Below are 22,218 nucleotides of genomic sequence, written 5' to 3'. Positions count from 1 at the left end.
AAATGAATATGAACTTAATATTAATAAGAGTATTACAAAATATAAACTTGATCGTATGACTATAAAAAGCTTTTACAAATATTCTCCTTGTTTTAGAAACTAAGTATAAGACACAATCTCAAAAGCATTAAAATCTCTATGAAAATAAACCTATACCATTAATTCCAAAATGTATATGTAATAGCATAGAAATCCTATGTAACCTCTGAACTGACATTAATAATCTGAGTGAATTCAGAACACTCTTGATTCCAATATCTAAAATCCCCAATACTCATATCAATACCTTGCTGCTTACTTCTACATTTCTGTAAAATATATACCCTTCCATGGCAAAAGAAGCAGAGTCTTGAACTATGTTGATTGTCATTCTTATTCAGCTTAAGTTTTTCTTCTTTAACCCCTCTATATTGTCTGTCGGGCTTTTCACCATACAAGTGCTTTATAAGATTACTAATTAAAGACAAAAGCAGGTTAGCAAAATTATGAACAAAACGAGCATATCTGGAATTTAAAGAGTTTTCTAAGATTGTCTCAAAAGCACAGCCAGGCTGGGGAAGGGCTGAGCCTGAAGCTGCAAATGTAGTTAGACAAAGTTGAGCATGCGCATCAGATCTCTGGACTTCCCAGGCAGGGGAAGCAATGGGCTTGGCCATGGGAGGAGTAGAGGGTGGGGTCTGGAGAGGAGGGGAGGGACCAGGGCAATTTGAATCAGACTTGATTTTGAACTCAGGCCTGGATTCCTCTTCCCCCACTTTGCCTCCAGGTGCTAGGGGATTAAAAGCTAGAGGGTGGGTCATTGCCTCCAGGCATGCAAAATTAAAGCAACAATTAGTGTTAGAACTGGGAAAAGCTGCAGGAATCTCTTCAGGTTTCTCAGAAAAAGCATGGTTGGGAGAGGGAGAAATAGTTCCTTGTGTGAGTAAGTTGCTGGCTCTTTTAACAAAAATAAAAAGAAAAATAGAAAATCCACAAAAACAAAGCATTAACATGATCTTATCTCCCATTTGTCTGGTTAAACAGACTAAAATCAAAAATAGGGTAATTAGGGAGTTTAAAAGGTCCATTTGAAAAAATTTAAAGGAAAACCAGCCAGTAGCCAGTACTTAGCAGTTAAAGGGAGAGGGTAGAGAAAATTTCTTACCCAACCAGAAGATCAGAAGAAGATTGAGGTTCAGATTTCCTCTTCGTGGTCAGCCATCTGTTAAGGGTTAAAATTCTAGCTAAACTGTCTAAAATATCTAATGAGTGGTCGCCAATAAATTATAAGCTTTAGCAAGAGTTAGACTTTTAAGCATTTATTAAGGAGAATAAGAATTTGGTAAAGAGAGAGAGAAAGGCCTAGATTTCTATCTATTAAAGGGAGAGCACATTTTTAGCTCCCTTCTCCGCCAGCGTCCTCAGGAAAGAGCCCCAGAGTCCGCGCCAGTCTCTTCCTTCCTCTTCCCACTAGTCCGTGTCACTTCCTCCCGCCAAAGAAAAGACTCCTGGTCTTGCCCTCAAAGACCTTCGCTTCATGGGCAGAACTTTTCTACAGTAAGTATCCAGCAGGTGGCGTTATTCCAATCGTTACAGTGAGCTTCCTAAGTTTCTTGGATACTGTTTTTTGCTCATTTCTTTTAGCACAATAGTACTTAATAACATTTGAATACTGTAACATATACAGCCATTTCTCAATAGATGGGTATCCTACCCCTAGTTTTTAGTTCTTTGCTGCCACACACACACAAAAAAAAGTTACCATGGGAGCAGCTAGGTGGCGCAGTGGATAGAGCACTGGCCCTGGATTCAGGAGGACCTGAGTTCAAATCTGACCTCAGACAATTGACACTTACTAGCTGTTTGACCCTGGGCAAGGCACTTAACCCCAATTGCCTAACCAAAAAAAATAGAGCCTTATCCACCTTCAGAGAGAGAACCAATGAAGTCCAAGTAAAAATAGAAGCATCATTTTTTCACTTTCTTTTTCTTGCCTTTTTTTTAAACAACATGGCTAATATGGAAATGTTTTACATGATTTCACATGCATAATTGATATTATATTGCCTTTTCAATGGGTTGGAGAGGAGTAGGAAGGAGGGAGAGAATTTGGAACTTAAAAAAAAATTTAATGAATGCTAAAAATAAATTATTTTATTTTATAATTAAGCCTGGAGGGGACAGCTAGGTGGTACAGTGGATAAAGCACCAGCCTTGAATTCAGGAGTACCTGAGTTCAAATCCAGCCTCAGACACTTGACACTTACTAGCTGTGTGACCCTGGGCAAGTCACTTAACCCTCATTGCCCTTTAAGACAAACAAACAAACCAAAAGGAAAAATTAAGCCTGGATATTATGTTTCAAGAAATCATAAAGGAAAACTGTCCTGATCTATTGAAACCAGAGGGCAAAGTAAAGATAGAAAGAATCCACTGATCATCTCCAGAAAAAAACACCAAAAGGAAAGGTCCCAGCAATGTCATAGCCAACATCCAAGCCTCTACTTCAAAGAAAAAAATACTTCAAGCATCAAAAAAGAAACAGTTGAAGTACCAAGCAACTATAGTCAGAATCACATAAGACCTGGCAGCTTCTACAATAAACAAGGGGAAATTTTGGAATAAAATATTCTAAAAGGCAAGAGATCTAGGCTTACAACCAAGGACAGGTTAACCTGCAAAGATGAGAAAAATCCTATAGGGAGGAAAATGAACCTGTAATGGAATGGATGAGGTTCAAGCATTCTTGATAAAAAGACCAAAGATGCATAGGAACTTTTAAATACAAACACAAGAGTATTGGAAGGAGCTATATGATGATATAGGAAGAGAAGAAACAAGGGTGAGTTTAAAACCACGATGTCTTCAAAGGGTATTATTAAAGGAGTCAAACAAGAAAAACAGATTCTCGGGGGAGAGGGGGTGGTGGATTGGGTCTGTTCTGATGGTTCAAGGAGGGAAAAGAGAAGTAAAAGGAGGAAGAAAGGGGTAAAACTTACTATTTCTCATAATTGAGGAACATGAGAAGAGTGTACAAACCTAGAGGGAGAGGCCATCAGTTGAACTTTATTCTTATCTAAAATGGACAAAGGAGGGTTGAACACACTCCCACACAGTTTCATGTAGAAATACATCAAACTCAACTGGGAAATAGATAAGGATAGTGAGGTTAAGAGGGAGAATAATATAAGGGACGTAATAGTCACAAGCAAAATTAACTTCCTGATTTTGACAGGGGGATAAAAAAAGAAAATGAAAAGGAATAAAAAAGATCTAGAGTCTAAAGGAGTGCCTTAGATTGCCTCAGACAATTGGATAACAGCTGAACAAATTATGGCATATGAACGTAATGGAATATTATTGCACTATAAGAAATCTTGAAAGAGACAATTTCAAAGAAAACTGGGTAATATGAATTGACACAGAGTGAAATGAGCAGAACCAGCAAAATACTTTAAACAGACAGCAGCATTGTAAAGAAAAATGACTTTGAGAGACTTAAGAATTCTGATCAATGTAGTGACCTATGTTGTTTCCATGAGGACCTGTTGATGAAGCATGTTACCTACCTCCTGTCAGAGAAGTGATGGGCACAAAGTAAAAAAAATGGCATGCCGTTTTGGACACGGAAAACCAAAAGCAAAAAAAAATTGTTATAACTGGTGTACCAAAGTACTTTCCTCGACCCATTTCCCTTTTTTGGCATCAATAACTTGTTTGAATAGTTAAAGTTGGAGTTTTTACTTGAACAGCATAATTCTTTCTCATTTTATTCTTTATTCTAGTTTTGCTTTAATTTTAATCTTTGTTCTAACTATATACATACTACCGATTCATTACTGATAGTGAATCAGTCATAAGTCATTGCCTGGCCATTAAAATATAATAATTTTTTAAAAATTTAAACTGACTTCATTTTAACAGACATGAAATTAGTTATTGATTTGGGAAGCAGAATTTGGAAGCATATTAGAACTGTCTGTATGCAATAAGTCCATTAACTGGCTAGAGCAAAGGTCAAAATCAACATCAAATTAGAAGGATAAGGATAAAAAGAAGACAATAAAAACAAATGCAACAGTTTCAACCTAACATTCAGAATGATGGTGATGCCAGAAAGTGAGAAATTGAAAAAGGCAAAGATAAATGACCTTGATTGTCATCATTTTCTGCAGGAATCACATCAAGCAGTTGCCATAACAAAGAAACCAAAAAATCCCAGAAGCCACCTTGAGCCAGAAAATTCTTGATCTTCTTGCCAGTCAGAGAGATGGCAGTCAATGGAATCACTTGTTTATAAGGCAAATTCACAGCCTCATACACATGACACTTACTAGCTGTGTGACCCTGGGCAAGTTACTTAACCCTCATTGCCCTGGCCCCTCCCCCCAAAGAAAAAGAACTGTAAGACAAATTCATCTGTAAAATTCTGTGGAGGCTGGCAGAAGATTATGAACAATATTGACTCATAAAACAATGTAGAACAGTAGAGACAAAAACAAACCTATAGACAGCTTGGAATAAGACCTCACTAAGATATTTCATTCTAAGAATATTTATAAGTGAAACTAGAAGTAAGTCCATAAGTATATAAAAAATTGAACAAATTCGTCAGTGCTTCTATAGCATTAACAATGGGACCACCAGATTTAGACTCCTAATACCTCAGTTCTACATGGCCTAGAATTGGCCATGAGCTTGGGACAAATATCTTGTGAACCTTGGCCAGACCAGGTTCACATCAACAAAATCCATGCTATGGAGGCAACATAATCTTGAAAGCATTAAGAGATCCAAAGTTTTAAAAAAGGCACCAAAATATTGATGGGAAAATTGTAAAAAATGCCATTACCCCCACCAAAAAAGGCAATCAGGAGAATATCAACAACTACTGACCCATATTCCTACTTTCTTATTATTGTAGAAAAACTTTATGAGAATTTACACAAAAAGCAAGGATATCTATGATGAAAATATGAGTTGAGAACACTTAGGTTTTCATCAAATAGTTCTCTACACCTGAACCCATCTGTACAGTCACATTGTAAACTGAGTAGAGAGAATACAAGAGCCTACTGTGTTGTTGGGGGGTTTTTTGCTTTTTTTTTTTTGGTTTTTGTTTGTTGGGTTTTTTTGTGGGGCAATGAGGGTTAAGCGACTTGCCCAGGGTCACACAGCTAGTACGTGTCAAGTGTCTGAGGTCGGATTTGAACTCAGGTCCTCCTCAATCCAGGGCCAATGCTTTATCCACTGCACCATCCAGCTGCCCCTGCCTACTGTATTGTTTATGGATTACTAAATAGCATTACCAATATTTGACCCAGTACAGAAAAACATAGCCTGAAGGACTCTCCCCCTATAAAGAGTCTCATGCAGATGTTAAAATCAGAAAAGTAATCACAGATATAACTGTTCAGTGTCCTTCTGATTATTAACATCAAGGGAGATGTATAACAACAAGATGTATTCTTGCCAAAGATATTTTTGCCACTGTCATGAAGGGCATTCTGTGAAAAAAATAGCATTAAGGCTATCATCCATGAAATGAATCATTGGAAAAGGAGCTGAACCACAGGATAGTCGATAAGAGCATGGGATAACAATTGGATCACCTGGGGCAGCTAGGTGGCTCAGTGGATAGAGCAACAGCCCTAGATTCAGGAGAACCTGAGTTCAAATCTGGCCTCAGACACTTGACACTTACTAGCTGTGTGACCCTGGGCAAGTCACTTAACCCCAATTGCCTCACCAAAAAACAAACAAACACAAAACCAAAAAACAATTGGATCACCTGTGGAAGTCTCCACCAGTACCTATAAAGTATAAAACCTAGGACAGCTAGGTGGCGCAGTGGATAAAGCACCGGCCCTGGATTCAGGAGTACCTGAGTTCAAATCCAGCCTCAGACACTTGACACTTACTAGCTGTGTGACCCTGGGCAAGTCACTTAACCCCCATTGCCCTGCAAAAAAAAAAGTATAAAACCTAGAGGAAGGCCTGGAACACATTGGGTGGATCCCTTATCAAGGTTCTGCAAGAGAACATGGATATGGATTGTATAGAATAAGAAGTCTTGGGTGGACTGTGATTGACACCAATAAATGTAATACCCACATCCACCAATCTAGTGAGGTATTGAAGAAATAATACAGAGCTTCCAGTTAAGATGGCTGCTGAATAGAGGCAAGCCGCCCAACTCACACAAACCTACTCCAGCAAAACCTAAAGACTGCACCAAATTGAATCAAGAGATCTGAAGAGAAGCCTTAGTAAGTTACTTCAACCATCCCAGAACTGCACAAAAAGTCAGCCAGAAGTTCAAGAATGATAGGAAAGGAGACCAGCCAGAAAAGCCAACACCAATGGAAACTAACAAGATAAAAGCATGATAGTTCAGACCAGAGATAGTCAAGGCACATTTGAATCCTGCATTGCTCTATATAGAGACAAAACAAGGGAAGAGGGCTCTGATGAGGAAGCTCCAACATAGTGGAAGTCTATTAGCACTCAGATGTTTCAGTGTCTGGGAGGACAGTGATCTGATTGGGACATGCCCCCCTCCCCTGCGGGTTAATAGAGGTCCATAGTACTCTGACTAGAGATGCCACAGAGGTCTCTTAGTCCTAAAACCTACAAGGACTCTGACATTATTGTTCAGATCTGACTTTATTTGTGTCAAAAAGAAATTGAAAAATTACGATAGAATCTGTGATTTTATTGCTGAAGGGAATTTCCAATGTGGAAACTCTCTCCACTAGTGCAAATTAGTAACTCCTCTGTAACTTACTGTCCTAGAGAGTTACTTGGGGCAGTAAGAGGATTTACCAAAGGTCATACCATACCCAATATGTCATAGAGATGTATCTCCCTGCCTCTAAAATTAGCCTCTCTGAAGAATTTATGAGCAAACAAGAGATAGAGAGCATTACAGGATACAAAATTGATAATTTTTATTACATTAAATTTTAAATGGTTTGCACAAACAAAACCAATGTGGCCAAGATTAGAAGAAAAACAAGAAACTGGAGAAATAATTTTACATCAGGTTTCTCTGATACAGGCCTCTCTTCTAAAATACAGAGAGAACTGAGTCAAATCTATAAGAATACAATTGATAAATGGTCAAAGGATATGACCAGGCAGTTTTCAGATGAAGAATTCAAAGCTAGCTATAGTCACATGAAAACATGCTCTAAAAAACCCCCAAAACCAAAAAAACTCATGCTCTAAATCACTATTGATTAGAGAATGGCAAATTAAAAAAATTCTGAGGTATCATCTCACACCTATCGGATTGGCTAATATGACAGAAAAGAAAAATGACAAATGTTAGAGAAAATGTGGGAAAATTGGGATACTAATGCACTACTGGTATAATTATGAACTGATCCCACCATTCTGGAGAACAATTTGGGACTATGCCCAAAGGGCTATAAAGTTATGCATACCCTTTGATCCAGCAATACCACTACTAAGTCTCTATCCCAAAGAGATCAAAGGAAAAGGACCTATATGTACAAAACTATTTCTGGCAGCTCTTTTTGTGGTGGTAAGGAATTGGAAATTGAGGGGATGCCCATCAATTGGGGAATGGCAGAACAAATTGTGATGGAATACCATTGTGCTATAAGAAATGATGAGCAGGATGCTCTCAGAAAAACCTAGAAAGATTTTCATGGACTGATGCAAAGTGAAATGAGAAGTACATTGTACACAGTAACAGCAATACTGCACAGTGATCAGCTGTGAATGACTTAGCTTTTCTCAGCAATACAGTGATCCAAGACAATTCTGAAAGACTTATGAAAAATGTTATTCATCTCTAGAGAAAGAACCAATACATTCTGAATGCAAATCAAAGCATACTATTTTTACTTTATTTTTCTTGGGGGTTTTGGGTCCATGTTATCTTTTGCAATATGGCTAATATGTAAATATGTTTTGCATGACTGCACGTGTATAGCCTGTTATCAACTTGCTTGCCTTCTCAGTGAGGGAGGAGGGGAAAAAGAGAAGGAATTTGGAACTCAAAAATTATATAAAACAAATGTTTAAATAGTTTTTACGTGTAATTGAGAAAAAATACAATAAAAATATTCAAAAACATTTTTTAAAGAATCACTGAATTCCCTGAAGGCCATGACCAAAAAAGGAAGTAATATTGTTTTTGCAAGAGCACCTTGTTATGCTGTTATGGTTGGGCATGGTGTTGAAACTGTTGGTGCTAAATAATGCCAGGAGATGACAACCATCAGAGTCAGACTAGACTAGGCAAACTAGTTAGTCACTTAGGGCCTGACATGGTTGGGGGGGGGGGTCGAGATGCCATAAGGGATATTATTTTAATATGTCTTTTTAGGGGCAGCTAGGTGGCACAGTGGATAGAGCACCAGCCCTGGAGTCAGGAGTACCCAAGTTCGAATCCGGCCTCAGACACTTAACACTTACTAGTTGTGTGACCCTGGGCAAGTCACTTAATCCCAATTGCCTCACTTAAAAGATAAATAAATAAATAAAAGAATAACATATAACACTTAATATAGAATAAAATACTAAAAAAATATGTCTTTTTATACATACATATATTTTCAAAAGCAGTATCAGAGATGATATTAGAACCCAGGTTCCCTAACTCTATACCATGTGCTCTTTCTGCTTTACTCCTATATCCATTTGACTTCTTACTTCAAGATCCCACCCCTGATACCTATTGTCTATGATGCTTGAGGGAAGTCCCTTCCCCTCTGTGAGACTTTGCTTCCTCCTCTCTAAAATGAGGGGCTTGGACTAAAGGAGCCCATGATTTACTGTGTCCCAGTGAAGGGCTAAAGCCTTCAGTCGTCAGTCTCACAGAGAGGGCCCAAACTTTGACCAGATTGCAAAAATGTCTTGTCCTGGTCTTGCTAATCAACATTTATGACTTCAATATATGTTAATATATGACTTCAGTATATATTAAGGGATGGGGCAAGGGTAGGGGACAGAGAGACCTTTGGCTTCAGTTCTCTCATAGTCCCTCTTTTGTGTGTGTGTGTGTGAAGCAATTGGGGTTCAGTGACTTGCCCAGGGTCACACAGCTAGTAAGTGTTAAGTGTCTGAGGCCAGATTTGAACTCAGGTGCTCTTGACTCCAGGGTCGGTGCTCTATCCACTGCACCACCTAGCTGCCCCTCATAGTCCCTCTTGTGGCAAAGGGGCAGCAACTCTGGGAATTCATCTTCTGTATCCTGCACAATGCTACACAAACACACACATGCTCACACATAGATATTCAATATGTACATGCTCTCACATATGCTCACACACAGACACACAGACTTAGATACTCATGTGCTCACACACATATACACACATATGTACATATTCATACACATATACATACATACACATACACTTTCACTCACAGAATAACAGTCAACCTTAGAGGTCAGCTAGTCTAACCCTCTCATCCAGTTCAGTCCAGCAGGTATTTAATAATCACCTACAGTGTGCAAAGGATTGTACTAGGTACAAGGACAAAATAATAAATAATCCCTGCCCTCAAGGAACTTAGATTCTTACTAAGGGGGTGGGAAGGGTGATATAACATGTGCACAAGATATAAACTAGATGTGAGCAAATCTTAGAATCTCAGTCAACAAACATTTATTAAATACTTACTGTATTCAAGACACTACACTAAGTGCTAAGGATACAAAGAAAGGCAAACACTACCCTAGAGAAGCTCTCATCTTAAAGGAGAAGCAACATGCAAATAACCATGTATACACAAGCTCTATACAGAATAAAGGGAAAAGAAATCTCAGAGGGATACTCTATTGAATCAATCAAAAATATAAACTAGGTGTGAACATTTTCTTAGTCATTGTAGGAGGAGTAAAGTCCTTTGGTCATTGGATGAAGGACACCCAGGATTGGGTAGGATTGGTTGAAAGAATCAGACATCTATCTGGGCCTATGTATATTACAGCAGACCAACCTGGACTTGAGCATCACAATAGGATGATACAGCAAGAGCTTTCCAGCAGAAGATTCCAGAAAATAATTCCAGCAAGTGGCTGGTTTAGTGATAATCAAGGGATTTGTCCTTGTGGGGGGAGGGGAGGAGATTGAGTTCTCTCTCCTCTGACCAACAGATGACCTATTGGTCCCCCACACTCTTCCTTCCTTGAACTCCTATTGTTATGGAAAGAGTTGCCACCTTTGGAACCTCTGTTTGCTCACATGTGAAATGGGGGAAATCACACACATCATTTTCATTGAATCTGCTCTCATTGATGTGGGTATTCCCTCTGAGGCAATCTGGTTAGCAGTGGTCCAGAGGGAGGAAGAGAAACACACAGATAAAAATAGCTAATGTGAGTGATAAACCCATCAAGGGCATTTCTTGACATCAAGGAATTCTCCCTAACTTTTTGGACTTCAAACTATGCCTTCTCTACTGGGGGCTTGTCCTGGAACTTCCCTAGATGACTGGGGCCCTCCTTGCCCTGGAACAGCCTACTTCTCCTATGAGCTGCTCCCCTTGTAATATTCTTCCACCAGTCCTGCCCCCTTTCTCCCATTGGTAGGTTCCTCTTGGAGCCTCCATATTGTGCCAGAGCCCAGGCCTGCCTTCATGTTCCTCCCAGACCAGTTCCTGGGAGGCCTTTTGGACTTCAAAACCATGCCCAGGTACTAATGACCTTCTTCCTTCCTGTCCCCTTTTGAGTCTTGTCTTCACCTATTGGAATGTAGACTTCTTGAGAGCAAGGACTGTCTTTCTTTTTTGCTTAGCACAGTGTCTGGCACACAGTAAGCACTTAATTCTTGTTTCCTTCCTTTCTTTCGTTACCTGTGTTTATATTTATCTGTCCACTCATGGATAGCATACACAAAGGTGGCTGTAGTGTATCTTTGTTTGTTTATTTTAGGGGGCAGTTAGGGTGCAGTGACTTGCCCAGAGTTACACAACTAGTATCTGAGGCCAGATTTTAACTCAGGTCCCCAGGACTCCAGAGCCAGTGTTCTATCTGTTGCATCACCTAGCTGCCCCAGTAGCTTATCTTTAAAGGATTGCACCTCTCGCTGTCTACCTCAGTATGAAGCCCCACCAACCCTAACCTTCCTGGACCATCCAGAAATGGCTGGTGACTGGAATTATCCTGCTTCATGTCTCAAAATCAGAACCGATATGTATACCCCAAGTGAAAGGTGGTAATCTGCAAACTTGTCTCCTCAATAACCTTACCTAAATAGATCAGATTATATACATCAGTGAACCCTGTAGCTGGATAAACTGCATGTAAGGCTCTGTTTCTGTACATGAAGCAACAAGCAATTATTAAGCATTTACTGTATGCCAGGCATTGGAGATCCAAATGCAAAAATTGAAGTGATTCCTACTCACAATGGGCTTAATCCTCCCATTCTCAACTTACTAGCTTCCATTGCTCACTTGAAATCCAGCACAGGCCCTGCAGCCCCTCCTTCCATCTGTTTCATAAACATCCTCCTCTTCTCACCCTCTGATTAGTGTCCCTCCTCCCTCACATATCCTCAACAAGTCATCTACCCCATGTGCTTGGGGGGGGTGGGCTTCCTCTGGATCTTTTTATGTTCTGGGGATAACAGGGCAGCACCCTGGCTGTCCATCTGTCAGCCCTTACTCCTACCATTTCTGATAATACGCTGCAGCTTTCCTGAGCCCACAATGCTTTGGGTCACCTGTGACTTCAGTGACTCAGAGTCTGATGTTTTCCAAATTTCTTAGCAATCCAGCATTGCGGAGGAGTAATATTCTTGTTGAAAACATGGGCCTTTTTATTTAAACCGGGGAGTATTTTGGAATCATAATTGCTAATTCCCAGCAGCAGTCCAGCCAACTTTGATTCAATTCTGGGCCCAGGTTGCTGTTGATCCAATATCTTCTCCAGAAATATTTACCTCTTCATTAATAATACTTGCATACATTTCACAGTGTTGCCAAAGACTAGTCTGGAAAAACAAGGGACTGGAATCAGTTTAGAAAGACATAGCAACTAGTACATTCTCTTGTTGTTGTGGCAAAGGTGGTGGCCGTGGACTGTGCAGATGGGCCTGAATTACTCTGTCTTATCCTTGGCCAACTAGTTCTACTATTTTTAAAACAGTATTTTCTTTTATTTTTTCCAATTACATGGAAAGATAGTTTTCAACATTAATTTTTTTTTAGTGAGGCAATTGGGGTTAAGTGACTTGCCCAGGGTCACACAGCTAGTAAGTGTTAAGTGTCTGAGGCCGGATTTGAACTCAGGTACTCCTGACTCCAGGGCCGGTGCCACCTAGCTGCCCCCTCAACATTAATTTTTATAAGATTTTGACTTCCAATTTTTTCTCCCTCCCTTCTCTTCCCCCCTCCAAAAGACAGCAAGCAATCTCATTTAGATTATACAGTACAATCATGTTAAGCATATTTCCACATTAGTCACGTTGTGAAAGAAGAATCAAAACAAAAGGGAAAAACTTCAAGAAAGAAAAAACCAAAAACCAAAAAAAAAGTGAAAATAGTATGCTTCAATCTGCATTCAAGACTCCATAGTTCTTTCTCTGGATGTGGATATCATTTTCCATTATGAGTCTTTTGGAATTGTCTTGGATCATTGTATTGCTGAGAAGAGCTAATTCTATCATAGTTGATCATCACACAATGTTGTAGTTACTGTGTACAGTGTTCTCCTGGTTCTGCTCACATCACTCAGCTTCAGTTCATGTAAGTCTTTCCAGGTTTTTCTGAAAGCTGCCTGCTCATCATTTTTTACAGCACAATAGTATTCCATCACATGCATATACCACAACTTGTTCAGCCATTCCCCAATTGATGGGCATCCCCTCAAGTTCCAATCCTTTGCCACCACAAAAAGAGTTGCTAGAAATATATTTGTACGTGTGGGTCCTTTTCCCTTTTTATGATCTCTTTAGGATATAGACCTAGTTCTACTCTTTTTTCTTCATCTGCAAAATGCTGTTGGGTTTTTTGGTGTTTTTTTAATCATAAAAGTATTTTATTATTTTCCAGTTACATGTAAAGATAGTTTTCAACATTTGTTTTCATAAGATTTTTAGTTCCAAATTTTTCTCCCTCCCTACCTTCCCTCCTCCCTCCCCAAGACAGAAAGCAATCTTATATAGGTTATATATGTACAATTACATTAAATATATTTCTGGATTAGTTATGTTGTGAAAGAAGGATCATAACAAAAGGGAAAAACCTTGAAAAAAAGTAGAAATAGTATGGTTCAATCTGCATTGAGAATCCACAGTTCTTTTTTCTGAATGTGGAGAACATTTTCCATTGTGAGTCCTTTGGAGTTGTCTTGGATCATTATATTGTTGAGAAGAGTGAAGTCTATCACAGTTGATCATTACACAGTGTTGCTGCTACTGTGTACAATGTTCTCCTGGTTCTGCTCACTTTACTCAGCATCAGTCCACTTAAGTCTTTCCAGGTTTTTCTGAAATCTGCCTGCTCATTTCTTATAGCACAATAGTATTCCATTACATTCATATACCACAACTCGTTCAGCCATTCCCCAATTAATGGGCATTCCCTCGATTGTCGATTCTTTTCCACCACAAAAAGAGCTACTATAAATATTTTTGTACATGTGGGTCCTTTTCCCCTTTTTATGATCTCTTTGGGATACAGACCTAGTAGTGGTATTACTGGGTCAAAGGGTATGCACAGTTCCGTAGTACTTTTTTTCCCCCATAGTCCTGTGGACATAATTCCAAATTGCTCTCCAGAATGGCTGGATCAGTTCACAACTCCACCAACAATGCATTAGTGTTCCAATTATTCCACAGCTTCTCCAACATTTGTTTTAATTTGCATTTCTCTAATTGATAGTTATTTAGAGCATTTTTTTCATGTGGCAATAGAGAGCTTTGATTTCTTCATCTGAAAACTACCTGTTCATATTCTTTGACCATCTTTCAATTGGAGAATGACTTGCATTCTTATAAATTTGATTTAGTTCTCTATATATTTTAGAAATAATGCCTTTATCTGAGACACTAGCTGTAAAAATTGTCTCCTAGCTTTCTGATTCCCTTCTTTTTTCCTGCTTCCCTTCTAATTTTGGCTGCATTGCTTCTGTTTGTACAAAACCTTTTTAATTTAATGTAATCAAAATCATCCATTTTGCATTTAATAATATTCTTTACCTCTTGTTTGGTCACAAATTATTTTCCTCTCCATAGATTTGAGAGGTAAACTGTTCCTTCCTTTCCTAATTTACCTATGTTATCACCCTTTATGTCTAAATCATGTACCCATTTTGACCTTATTTTGGTATACGATGTAAGATATTGGTCTGTGCCTAGTTTCTGCCATACTATCTTCTAGTTTTCCTAGTAGTTTTTGTCAAATACTGAATTCTTATCCCAGAAGCTGGAGTCCTTAGGCTTATCAAACAGTAGATTACTATAGTCATTCACTACTATGTCTCCAGTGCCTAACCTGTTCCACTGATCCACCACTCTATTTCTTAGCCAGTACCAAATAATGCTGTTGTTGTTTTGTTTTGTTTTTTGTTTTTGTTTTTGTTTGCGGGGCACTGAGGGTTAAGTGACTTGCCCAGGGTCACACAGCTAGTATTTGTCAAGTGTCTGAGGCTGGATTTGAACTCAGGTACTCCTGAATCCAGGGCCAGTGCTTTATCCACTGCGCCACCTAGCTGCCCCCTGTTGTTTTTTAATATGTTGTTCACATCTGCCATTCTCTACCTCTAAGCTGCTTTGCTCCCCTGGCCTCAGTTTTCTTCTCTCTTAGTAAGGTCTTTGGACTACAGGAACCTCCTTCTGTTTACTTCTTGTGTAGCCTTGGGCATTGTCACTTACCTGCCTGAACTCAGTTTCCTCATTTGTACAGGGTGGGCCAAAAGTCACAAAGTCAGGAAGGGGTTTCAATATTTAATAACTCCTTTATTTTTTGTTTTTAATTTACAAGACTGTAGCATCATATACAATATACATAGGGATGTATGTATAGGAAATAAAGAAAAAATAATTTTCAAAAAGTTATTAAAACATCAGATTCCTTTGTGACTTTTGGCCCACCCTATAAGATGGAGTCAGACTAGATGGCTTCTGAGAGCCCTTCCATCTTAAAATTTATGCTCTGTGACCTTTGAGAGGCAATTGGAGTAGTAGGTAGCATGCTGATCTTGGAATTGGGAGGATCTGAGTTCAAATTTTCTGTCTGAAACCATTGGTAAGGTAATCTTCCCTGAGGCTCAGTTTCCTCAGTTATAAAATGTGATGACCAAATGATAGTGTAAATAAAATACTATATGACTGTCCATTTAAAAATAAACGGTTGTGAGGCAACTAGGTGGCGCAGTGGATGGAGCACTGGCTCTGGAGTCAGGAGTACCTGAGTTCAAATCCGGCCTCAGACACATAACACTTACTAGCTGTGTGACCCTGGGCAAATCACTTAACCCCAATTGCCTCACTAAAAAAAAAAAAACAACAACAAAAATAAACGGTTGGGCATGTAGGTGGCACAGTGGATACAGCACTGGCCTTGGATTCAGGAGGTCCTGATTTCAGGTCCAGCCTCAGACACTTGACACTTACTAGCTGTGTGACCTTGGGCAAGTCACTTAACCCTCATTGCCCCACCAAAATAAATAAATAGACGGTCCTCTTTAGAACCTAGCCCATAGTAGGTGCTTAATGCTCAGTGATTGCTTCAAATTACAAAAATGCAAACAGTGCCCGACCTCAAGGGGCTTATACTCTGTTGGAGAAGACTACATGGATTGATGCACACGTGTTGTGGCATTCTATTACTTCTATTACCTCCCCTCTGTGAGGCTCAGTTTCCACATCCATAAAACAGTAGGGTTGGACTAGATGACCTCCAAAGGTCCTTGAAAAGCTGAATCTGTGATCTTTGGCAGCCTATGCTCCCTGGGCCTGTTTCCTTCTCTGTAAACTGAGAAGATTGGACTAGATGATCTCGACATGCTGGGATCCCTCTGACCTCTCACCCTTACCCCACGGTTTGTTGTTCAGCCATTTTTTTTCGGGTTGCGTCAGTCCGACTCTGTGACGCCATTTGGGGTTTTCTTGACAGTGAACCTGGTGTGCTTTGCAAAGTCCTTTTCCAGCCCTTTTTACAGATGAGGATACTGAGGCAAACAGGGTGAGGCGATTTGGCCAGGGTCACATAGTCCTTAACTATCTGAGGTCGAATTTGAACTCAGGTGTTCCTGAGACCAGACCCAGCCACTGCTCTGTCATCTAGCTGCCCCACTGGGCAGGTATTGTTTTTGGTTTTTTGTGTGTGTGAGTTGAGTGAGAGAGAGAGAGACAGAGACAGAGACAGAGACAGAGACAGAGACAGAGACAGAGACAGAGACAGAGAGTGTGTGTGTGTGAGAGAGAGACAGAGAGACAGAGACAGACAGACAGACAGACAGACAGACAGACAGACAGACAGACAGACAGACAGACTTGCTCAGCCATGCAAGGCAATAGCCGCTCAGTGGCGCTGTGGCGCCAGCGGAGCCCCGCCAGACTTTGCAGTAGAGTGCCGCACGGGTGCGCCTGCTCTTCCTCTCCCCCCCCCCCCCCCCCATCACTCTAACCGGCTTCGCGCTAGAGCGGCCAGGCCTGCTAGGTCGAGCTTCGAGCAGAGGATGCGACGGAGCTGGAAGATGGCTCTGTCCGGGGGGCTGCGGTGCTGCCGCCGCATGCTGGCTTGGGTGCCCGTGCTCGTCATCGTGCTCGTTGTGCTTTGGTCCTACTACGCCTATGTCTTCGAGCTGTGCGTGGGTAAGTGGGAGTGGGCGGGGGCGCTTCCCCGCCCCCCACCCCTGTGTCTGTGGAGTCCCCATGGGGGCCCCCGCCTCTTGCTTCTTGCCCTCCTCTCCCGTCCTAATCTGGGCTTCTGACCCCCTTCCCCAACCTGGGTCCCCTTTCCCCCTTCTGCCCATTTCGTGCCTTGTGTTCCCAGCCTGGGCTCCCTGCTTCCCCCGACGCCCCCACCCATGTCCCTCACTCTGAGGTTTCGCCGCATTCCCTGCATCCAGAAAGAGCGCTGGGGATGAAGTCAGTAGATCCCAGATCCTGCCACTTCCTACCTGTATGACCTTGGGCAAATAAAATGGCTTAGCCTCTCTGGCCCGTGGATTCTTCATCTGTAAAAAGAGGGGGTGTACTAGGTGATCTCTAAGGGCCCTTCCTGCCTTCAAGCCAATATCTTATTACACTGGGATCCCACCATATTCTTATCCCATTCCCTATACAAGGGCACTACTGTGTCCCCGATTCCTCACGTCAGGGTCTTAACATAACTCGTGACACCCCATCAATTATAGCTGAGTTCCCTCTTCCCTATCCCCAAGATTTCGGGATGCATATAACGTCCCCTACCCCTTGCCCCGTAGCTTGGGGGGAGCAGTTTTGGGGACACGTTTGGGGAAAAATAAGGAACTAGAAAGGGGCTGTCTTCTTTTCCAGCCTTGTTTCTGGTACTTTCCCTAGTGATTCAAGTCTGTATAACAAGGGAAAAAAAATTCCTCACTTCATTCATGTGTGTGTGTGTGTGTGTGTGTATACGTACTCACACATATACACAAAAATAGATATGTATGCATGTATATATATATATATGTATAGTACATTTTATGTCAACGACTCAATTACTTCCCAATAAACACCCTCCACCACAAACCTTCAAATACAAAAGGGCAAACAAAATCATTTAACATAACAGCCATAAATACCATCCTATATCACTTTCACTTCTTATGCTTTACTGTTTATAAACAGGAAGTACAGATTATGTTTTAACTCCAGTCCTCAAGGAACCAGCACTGGCCCCTGGATTTTACCCGAATTCTATTGTCTTTATGCCAGTGTTTTCATGCTCAGAAACAGGGCCTTGCTAACATACATTTCTACCTTGAAATCCATTGCAGGCCTTGCAGATTCTCCTTCCTTGCATGTTACAGCTGCAGCCACATATTAACTTGGAAAACCATATATTAATATTATGTGTGCTCTATTGTGTTTGTATTTATTTTGTTAAATATTTCCCGGTTACATTTTAATCTAGTTCTCATTGCACTCTGGACTTGCCTGGGCTACGTGTTTGATACCTCTTGATTTACATTATTGTAAACGTGTATATTGTTCTCTTGGTTTTGCTTTTTTTTTTTTTTATTCTGCATTAGTTCATACAGGTCTTTTCATGTTTTCTTTGGAGCTCTTCATATTTACTGTTCCTGATAGCACAGTAATATTCAATTATATTCCTATCTATTGGCACATGGAAAGCACTTAAATAAATGCTTCGTGCTTTTCATTCATTTATATACTGTAATTTGTTCATCCATTCCCTGATCATTGGGCATATGATTTGTTTCCAGTCTCTTGCTATTACAAATAGTGTTGCTATTAATATTTTGGTATGTGTGAGACCTTTCTCTCTATCATTGACTTTATTGGGGTAATAAACCCAATAGTAGGATCATGGTATCAAAGAGCAAGAACTGTTTTGTGGCCTTTCTTGTGAAATAGCAAATTGTTTTCCAGAATCATTGAACCAGTTCACAGCTCATACCCATAGTGCATTCATGTGCCTGTCTTCCAGCAGCCCCTCTAACATGATTCTCTCCATCTCCCACCATTTTTGCAAATTTGATTGGTGTAAGGAACTAAGCTCCTTTTTAGAAACATTATGGAAAATGCAAAAAGAGCTCTTAAAGAAATCAATCCAATCAATTGCCTTTGTCAGGCATAAAATAAGTTTGGTTTCCATCTCAGTGCTGAAATTGAGGGTTTAATCAAGGCTATGCAGTAACGGGAGAGATTTTCTATATTCAGACTATCATTTCTGCCTTTGAATGAAAAAATTAAGAGTCTAGAAATCTGGACTGCTATTATGCTGTCAACATTCTGTCTAAGGACCATTAACACATCGAGGTAGTTGTGTAAGGTCTTTTAGAATTTGGGGGGTTTGTGATTTGAGTGGACATTGCAAAGAAACCTCCCCCCCCCTTTAAACATAAAACCAAGATGGAATCACAGTCTCAGAATTGAAAGAGACCTCAGAGGCCATGTAGTGCAAAGCATATGTGACCAGAAAACCCTTTTAAAAACAAATACAGGGGCAGCTAGGTGGCACAGTGGATAGAGCAGTGACCCTGGATTCAGGAGGACCTGAGTTCAAATCGGCCTCAGACACTTAAGTGCTTGATAACTTTTTCATATGTTCATTCATTCATATATTCTTAATGTAGCCTAAGATCATAGTACCTTTTTTTAGGGCCATATCACACTGTAAATTCATGTTGATCTCACAGCCTATGAAAATCCCTAAGAGGAACTGCTATCTAGCCCAGCTTCCCCCATCTTGTACTTGTGAAGTTGACCTTTTTTTAATAATAAACATTTTTATTTATAGTTTTGGGTTCCAATTTTTATCCCTCTTTCCCTCCCTCCCCTCTCCCCTCCCCAAGGCAGCAATCATATATGGGTTGTACGTGTATGATTATGTAAAACATTACCATATTTGTCATTTTGTACAAGAAAGAAATTGACTTTTTTTTAACTCAGATGGTGGAATTAACCTTTATTCCTATTACATTTTACTTTATTAGACACAGCACAATGTTCTAGCCTGCCATGATCCTCTATCATCTATTATTCTGTTATTTCTCCCTCCCAGCTGTGTAATATCTTTAAATTTGATAAGCATGTCACCTGTGCCCTGATCCAAGTCATTGATTAAAAGGTTAGCACAGGGTCAAGCACTGATCTCTGGGGAACTCTACTAGAAGCTTTCTTCCTTCCAGATTGAAATGAAATTATTCATAATCATTTTTTGGTCCAGTCATTCAGCTACCTCAAAATCTGTTTGCCTATTGCTTCATCTATAAATACATTAATAAAAACTTTGCCAGAAATCACAAACAAACTCAATAGGCTACAGTTTTCAGACTTCTCTTTACCCCTTTTTGGGGGTTGTTTTTTTTTGGTGAGGCAATTGGGGTTAAGTGACTTGCCTAGGGTCACACAGCTAGTAAGTGTTAAGTATCCGAGGCCAGATTTGAACTCAGGTCCTCCTGACTCCAGGGTCAGTGCTCTATCCACTGCACCACCTAGCTGCCCCTCTTTACCCCTTTTTGAAAATCAGGGCATTTACCCCTCTCTTGCTGGCCTAGTGCACCTCTCCATGATCTTTCTCTTTTTTTTGCAGGGCAATGCGGGTTAAGTGACTTGCCCAGGGTCACACAGCTAGTCAGTGTCAAGTGTCTGAGATCAGATCTGAACTCAGGTCCTTCTGAATCCAGGACTAGTGCCTTATCCACTGCACCATCTAGCTGCCCCTCTCCATGATCTTTCAAACATGACTGACCGTTGTCAGTGTCAGCATTGACATCCACCAGTCCTCCCAATAGCTTGGGGTATGCTTCCTTTGGACTTGGTGATTTGAACTCATCAAGAATAGCAATATTCTAGATCTGGAGGAGACCTTTCAGACAATCTAATCCAAGCCCTTTACTTGGCAGAGGAGAAAATGGAGGCCCAGGGAGGAGAAATGAATGGCCAGTAAAGGAGCAGAGCTGAGACTAGAATCCTGATGACCCAAACCCCAGGACCATATTCCATCCACTACTGCCTGTTGCAATATGTTGCAGTTGTTTCATATTGCAATATGAAAAGGGTTTTTTCCCATACAGACCACCTAGTTGTTGTGAAACAAGATAAAACAAGCATGTCTTGGATTGATTTTGTTAGAAAGGAGTAAGATGAGGGAGCCCTGTGCTCTCTAAGGGTAGGCTCTAATGTATTATCCCTAATGCTGTTACCCAGCTGAAAGCAGGAGTGATCCATTGAGAATTGTTTTTACCTCTGCCTGGGCTGACCTCCTTCCTTCCTGCAGGGTGAAAAGGTACATGCAGAGTCAGGGTCTTGGAATTGAGAGACTTTGGATTCAAATCCCAATGGACTTGTCCTAGCTGCATAACCATGGGCTAGTTGCAGCCACTTTTTGGACCCCATTCTCCTCCTCTGTAAAATTGAGGCAACAATACTAGCATTGCCATTATCATAAGGGTTGTGGTTAGCAAAGCGTTTTGTAAACCTGAAAGCGCTATTGGAGTGTGGGCTGTGATTACAGAGAATTAACGGGATCCTGTTGGGCACAGGAATAATTATTTTTGGCTTTTGGAGGAGGGCGGAGAGCTACAGTGTCTGTATTGAAAGAAGAAATAAAAGAGCTGGGGTGTAATCCTACTCAGAACCCAGAATTATTTGATGAGAAAGGGCACTGATTACGTGAGTTCGTCAGGAAAAATGGGAAGCACCTCTGGAGCCGAGAACCAGAGAAGATTTTCTAAGAAACAAGTTTCTGCAGCTGTAGAACTTGTGAGTGTGAATCATTGCTTGTGCTGTATGTAAAACAGGTTTGGGAGCTGCCTCCAGGCCGAGTAGTTGAGCTGCTGTATGCTGGAGTTGGGAGCCATTCCCACTGGCCCTCCAGAAGGTCCTGGAGGTGGTAAGGGAGGGTGTGCTTGGCCAATTTGGGTCAATCAGAGACAGTCAGAAAGAACTCAGCTACCTTTTCCTTCCAGTAAAGCTTAAGGGATAGTCCAGGGCAAGGAAGAAGGGCTACATCATCACAGTCATGATCATTATTATTCATAGTAGCTCACATGAATAGAGCCCTCTAAGGATTGAAAAATATTTCTCTCACAACAACTTTGTGGGATGTTTAGTGCAAGTGTAATTAATTATTCCCTTTTTTCAGATCAGATAACTGAGGCTCAAAGCGGTTGAGACTTGCCCAAGATCACACAACCAAGGAAGTGCCAGAGTTACAACTGTATCCAAACTCTGGCACTCTTTCTAGTTTGACACACCGTGACCTACTACTTTTCAAATTGGTTATCTTTTGTAAAAAGTTGAATTGCCTCAAACCTATTGTAAAAACCAACCTCACTCACAGAAAGTAAGAAGGTTAAGAGAGAGCTCTGAATTGTAAGTGAGCAATCTTGTTTTATTTTTTATTAAATTTTAGTTTTCTCAGTTATCATACATGTATTTTTTCTCCCTCCTCCGCACCCCTATACATATACATATCCTGAGGGAAAAAAGAAAAGGAAAACCCTCAGAACAAATATGCATAGTCAAGCAAAACAAATTGCCATATTGTTCATGGAGAAAAATGCCTTTCTCATTCTGCATTTGAGTCCCCATCACT

At 40.5% G+C, this 22,218-nt stretch overlaps 1 protein-coding gene across 4 annotated transcripts in view; it reads left to right on the top strand.

The window, feature by feature from the left end:
* Positions 1–16,620: 16,620 nt before the first annotated feature.
* ZDHHC15 (zinc finger DHHC-type palmitoyltransferase 15) overlaps positions 16,621–22,218 on the top strand; it is an 88,975-nt gene continuing 83,377 nt past the window's right edge. For all 4 annotated transcript variants that reach the window (XM_043973808.1, XM_043973807.1, XM_043973806.1 and 1 more), the window contains exon 1: positions 16,621–16,781. In XM_043973808.1, coding sequence (XP_043829743.1) covers positions 16,646–16,781 — 136 coding nt within the window. In that variant the 5' untranslated portion in view covers positions 16,621–16,645. The remainder of the gene's footprint in view (positions 16,782–22,218) is intronic.

Source organism: Dromiciops gliroides, chromosome X (assembly GCF_019393635.1).
Source record: "Dromiciops gliroides isolate mDroGli1 chromosome X, mDroGli1.pri, whole genome shotgun sequence".
Taxonomy (NCBI): Eukaryota; Metazoa; Chordata; class Mammalia; order Microbiotheria; family Microbiotheriidae; genus Dromiciops; species Dromiciops gliroides.
Note: the sequence above shows the minus strand (reverse complement) of the source record. Positions and strands in the feature narration are given on the sequence as shown.